Source organism: Carlito syrichta, unplaced genomic scaffold (assembly GCF_000164805.1).
Source record: "Carlito syrichta isolate Samal-C Ts95f unplaced genomic scaffold, Tarsius_syrichta-2.0.1 Scaffold304458, whole genome shotgun sequence".
Lineage (NCBI taxonomy): Eukaryota > Metazoa > Chordata > Mammalia > Primates > Tarsiidae > Carlito > Carlito syrichta.
In genome coordinates, this window is record NW_007248554.1 from 24995 (window position 1) to 30158 (window position 5164).

At 48.6% G+C, this 5164-nt stretch overlaps 1 protein-coding gene across 6 annotated transcripts in view; it reads left to right on the forward strand.

Annotated features, from left to right (window-relative positions):
• CAMKK2 (calcium/calmodulin dependent protein kinase kinase 2) overlaps positions 1-5164 on the forward strand; it is a 63225-nt gene that overhangs the window by 5126 nt on the left and 52935 nt on the right. For all 6 annotated transcript variants that reach the window (XM_021713323.1, XM_008059963.1, XM_008059961.1 and 3 more), the window contains exons 2-4: positions 1174-1221; positions 2473-2526; positions 4193-4244. In XM_021713323.1, the coding sequence (XP_021568998.1) occupies positions 1174-1221; positions 2473-2526; positions 4193-4244 (154 nt within the window). The remainder of the gene's footprint in view (positions 1-1173; positions 1222-2472; positions 2527-4192; positions 4245-5164) is intronic.

Sequence of the window (5164 nt, forward strand, 5' to 3'; positions counted from 1 at the left end):
GTTGCCCAGGTGGGTCTCGAACCCGTGGGCTCAGGCAATCCACTCGCCTCAGCCTCCCAAGGCATGGGATTACAGGCTGAGCCACCGAGCCCGGCTCCCTTTGTGTTTTCTTAGTAGCATCATGAAGAGCAAAAGTTTTAATTTTGGTGAAGTCCAATTTATCATTTGTTTCCTTTTATGCCTGTACTTTCTGCATATCAACTAAGAAACCCTTGTTTACCCCAAAGTCACACAGATTTTTCTCCTCTTGCATCATTTTATGATTTACAGGACAGCATAGTCATGGATTACTTGATTTAAAATTTACCTTTAGTCAGGCTTGGTGGCTCAGCCTGTAATCCCGTGCCTTTGGGAGGCTGAGGTGACTGGATTGCCTGAGCCCGTGGGTTCGAGACGCGCCTGGGCTTTGAAGACCTCATCTCTACAATAAATCAAAAAATTAGCCGGGCGTGGTGGTGCGCACCTGTGGTTCCGGCTACTTGGAAGGCTGAGGCGGAAGGATCGTCTGATCCCAGCAGGTTGAGGCTGCGGTGGTCATGAGCGTACCCCTGCCCTCCAGCCTGGGCGACAGAGTGAGAATCCAACTCAAAAAAACAAAAAAAAAGAAAAACCTTTTAATAAATGGGTATTACAAGAGTATATATTGTATGATGATATTTGTTAAAATATAACAGGCAAAATCTGTGTTAGGAGAAGTCAGAATAGTGGTCACCCTAGAGTGGGGACAGTGGCTGGGAGGTTTATTTGGGGAGCTGGGTATGTTCTCTTTCTTTCTTTTTTTTGTGTTAGAGTCTCACTCAGTCACCTAGGCTAGAGTACAGTGGCATGATCATGGCTCACAGCAGCCTCAACCTCCTGGGCTCAGCAAATCCTCACCCCTCAGCCTCTTCAGTAGCTGGGGCTACCAGCACTCATCAACACGTCCACCTATTGTTTTTATTTTTTGTAGACATGAGTTCTCGCCATGTTGTCCAGGCTGATCTAGAACTCCTGGATTCAAGTGATCCTTCCACCTCGGTCTCCCAAAGTGCTGGGATTACAGGCGTGAGCCACCACAGCCGAGTTCTCTTTCTTGACTTGGGTCCTGGTTACATATGTGTGTTTAGTTTGTGAGAAATTTATATAGTTACAAACTTAGAATTTATTCTTCATGTGTCCCTACTTACTTTCTAGGACTGCGTGCAGCTAAATCAGTATACGCTGAAGGATGAAATTGGAAAGGTAAGTATCCTGGGAGCCAGGCTGTTTTTCTGCCTTCACAAGGGATATTTCAGATACTGTGTGCCAATCTGGTAAAGCTGGGGTCAGGTGAGGAGTCTTTGGAGGTGAGCTTGGTGGGAAGGATTTTGTCACTATTGGTCTAGGGTTTTTGGCTTTGTTTATTGTATATATATATTTTTTTGAGTTGGAGTCTCACTCTGTCACCCAGGCTGGAGTGCAGTGGCACGCTCATGGCTACTGCATCCTCGACCTGCTGGGCTCAGGTGATCCTTCCACCTCAGCCTTCCAAGTAACCAGAACTACAGGCGTGTGCTACCACACCCGGCTAATTTTTTGATTTATTGTAGAGACAGGATCTCACCATGTTGCTTAGGCTGGTATCGAACCCATGGACTCAGACAATCCTCTCACCTTGGCCTCCCAAAGTGCTGGGATTACAAGCTTGAGCCACCACGCCCGGCTTGTTTGTTGTATCTTAAATGTGTTTCTGCAAAAACTCAGAGAGGTATCTCGCCGTGGTAGTAGTTACATCCCTAGCACATTCGTGGATTCTTTCCCTTCAAGGCACTCACATCTATGTGTGCTTTTGTTTTAGCCATTGAGTGATATCATTACAATGGTCAAAAACTCAAATGCCAATAGAAAACAAGTGAGTAATATACATGAATGAGGCGTGTATGGTGGTAAGAACTATGCAAACTGCTTACCTGTGAAATGAGGGCTTCATATGGAAAGAGCTTCCCGTTTTTTGGAAACAAAACTGGGAATCTGAATTTTAATATCTGCTTTTTTTAAAATGTTGGCAGCTAATCCAAACTTTTTTTTTTTTGAGTTGGAGTCTCACCCTGTCGCTCAGGCAGGTGCAGTGGCACGCTCACAGTCACTGCAGTCTCAACCTGCTGGGTTTAGGAGATCCTTCTGCCTCAGCCTTCCAAGCAGCTAGAATGACAGGCACGCGCTACAATGCCCGACTAATTTTTTGATTTATTGTAGAGATGAGATCTTGCCAAGTTGCCCAGGCTTGTCTCAAATCCCTGGTCTCAGGCAATCCTCTCACCTGGGTCTTCCAAAGTGCTGGGATTACAGGTGTGAGCCACTACACCCAACTCTAATCTAAACTGCAGGTCCAACAAAATACAGTTGCAGGGCAGATCTGACTCATGGGGTGCTAGCTTGCAACCCATGTTAGGGTCCTCGTTTTACAGATCATAACTTCTGGATAGAGTGTCACGGGCATCTCCCTTTATCCAGGGCTCCTATGGCGTGGTCAAGTTGGCCTACAATGAAAATGACAATACCTACTATGTGAGTATCCACATTCCCTTTCCCATCCCCTGACCTTTTCCAAAGAAAAGCCTCCTTTCCAGCACTTAGCTTCCTGGAAGATTTTCATAGCTGTTGTCTCATTTTGCTCTCTTTGAGTCGGAGTCTCACTCGGTCACCCAGACGAGAGTGCAGTGGCCCCAGCATGGTTCAACGCAGCCTCAACCTCCTGGGCACAGGTGATCTTTCTGCCTCAGTCTCCCAAGTAACTGGGACTACAGGCATGCACCACCATGCCAGACTAGTTATTTGATTTTTTAGTAGAGGTGGGATCTCACTCTTCTGCCTAGGCTGGTCTTGAACTGCTGGATTTAAGTAATCCTCTTGCCTGGGCCTCCCAAAGTGCTGGGATTACAGGAGTGAGCTACCACGCCTGGCCCTCATTTTATTCTTAGGTCATATTTATTTTGTGCATTAGGAAGGGAGCAGTATACCCATTTTATAGATGAGGAAATGGGGAGGTGAATTGATTAGCCCAAGAAGAGTTATTCATTCAGCAAATATCTCTTTTTTTTTTTTTTTTTGAGTTGGAGTCTCACTCTGTCACCCAGACTGGAGTGCAGTGGCTGCTTCCGGCCACCGCAGCCTCGACCTGCTGGGCTCCGGCAATCCTTCTGCCTCAGCCTTCCAAGTAGCTGGAACTACAGGCGTGCACTACCACGCCCGGCTGATTTTTGATTTATTGTAGAGATGAGGTCTCGCCAAGTTGCCCAGGCGGGTCTCAAACCAGCGGGCTCAAGCAATCCACTCACCCCAGCCTCCCAAAGGCGCGGGATTACAGGCTGAGCCACTGAGCCCGGCTAGCAAATATCTCTTATGCCCTTCCTTTGAGCAGTCATTTCTGCATCCTCCATAGAACTGAGGACAAGGCAGCAATGAGACAAATTGCCCTTGTAGGTGAGACTTTGGAGTCAGTCTGATATAGGTTCAAATCCTGGCCAAGTGTGCCAAGTGTGTGACCTTAGGCAAGTAATGCTTCCCCATGTGTAAGACAGCTGAGCCTCAGTTCCCCCGTGGGTAAAACAGCCCATCATGCCCTTCCTGTGTCCATCACCCAATTCACTCATTTTTTGATTTGGTGGCGATGAGTCCAAGGCTCGTGGCTTCTCAGCTGGGAGAGCTGAGAACCTCAGATGCACCCTCAGGATTAGAGGACTCTGGGAGGCCAGCCTCCATGCGACCTAGTAGCTCCTTGACCTCCTTTGGTGATGAGGTGCTCATGAAGTTGTCTTGAGACTCCTTGGGGCCTGGAGCCTGGGCAGGCTTTGGACTGGGGGGAATCCCTCCCATGTCCTCCTCCCTCCTTCATGCCTTTTTGTTTTTGAGTTAGAGTCTCACTCTGTCACCCAGGCTGGAGTGCAGTGGCACACTCATGGCCACCACAGCCTCAATCTGCTGGGCTTAGGCGAGCCTTCCGTCTCAGCCTTCCAAGTAGCTGGAACTACAGGCACGTGCCGCCACGTCCGGCTAATTTTTTAATTTACTGTTGAGACGAGGTCCTGCTAAATAGCCCAGGCTGGTCTTGAACCCCTGGACTCAGGCAATCCCGTCGCCTCTACCTCCCAAAATGCTGAGATTACAGGTATGAGCTACCATACCTGGCTCTTCCTCCATCCTTTAACCAAGATGTGGGTCTTTTCTCCTGCAGGCAATGAAGGTGCTGTCCAAAAAGAAGCTGATCCGACAGGCGGGCTTTCCACGTGAGTTGGGCGGGCAGTTGTTCTAAGGGGCAGGAGCCCGGGCAAGACAGGGCAGAGCCCCTCCAATGGGATCCCCTGCAGATAGTACCCTGGGTGGACACCCCACCCCACTCGGAGCTTCCCCCTGAAGGCAGCACTGGGCCTCCTGTCAGGTTCCTTATTCATTTTCTTTCTTTTTTTTTGAGTTGGAGTCTTACTCTGTCGCCCAGGCTAGAGTGCAGTGGCATGCTCACGGCCACCACAGCCTCGACCCGCTGGGCTCAGGCAATCCTTCCACCTCAGCCTTCCAAGTAGCTGGAACTACACGTTCCAGACGTGTGCCACCACGCCTGGCTGATTTTTTGATTTATTGTCGAGACGAGGTCTCGGGGGAAGAGGGAACAAGGAGTGACAGCTGATAGTCATGGGGTTTTGGGGAGTGGTCAATGACAATATTCTGGAATTAGACACGGCAATGGTTGTACAAACTCATGAATGTATCAAAGACCACTAAAATATGCATTTTAACTTTTTTTTAAAAATCAGAATCTTGCTCTGTCGCCCAGGCTGGAGTGCAGTGGCATAATCACGGCTCACTGTAGCCTCGCACTCTTGGGTTCAGGTGATCCTCCCATCTCAGCCTCCTGAATAATTGGGACTACAGATGTGCGTCACTATGCTCAGCTAATTTTTTTTTTATACAGACAAAGTCTCACTGTGTTGCCTAGACTGATCCCAGACATCTAGGCTCAAGCAGTCCTCCTGTCTTGGCCTCCCAAAGTGCTGGGATTACAGGTTTGAGCCACTGCTCAAACATTTTATTTATTTATTTATTTGTTTGTTTGTTTGTTTGTTTATTGAGTTGGAGTCTCACTCTGTCACCCAGACTGGAGTGCAGTGGCCGCTCCCGGCCACCGCAGCCTCCACCTGCTGGGCTCCGG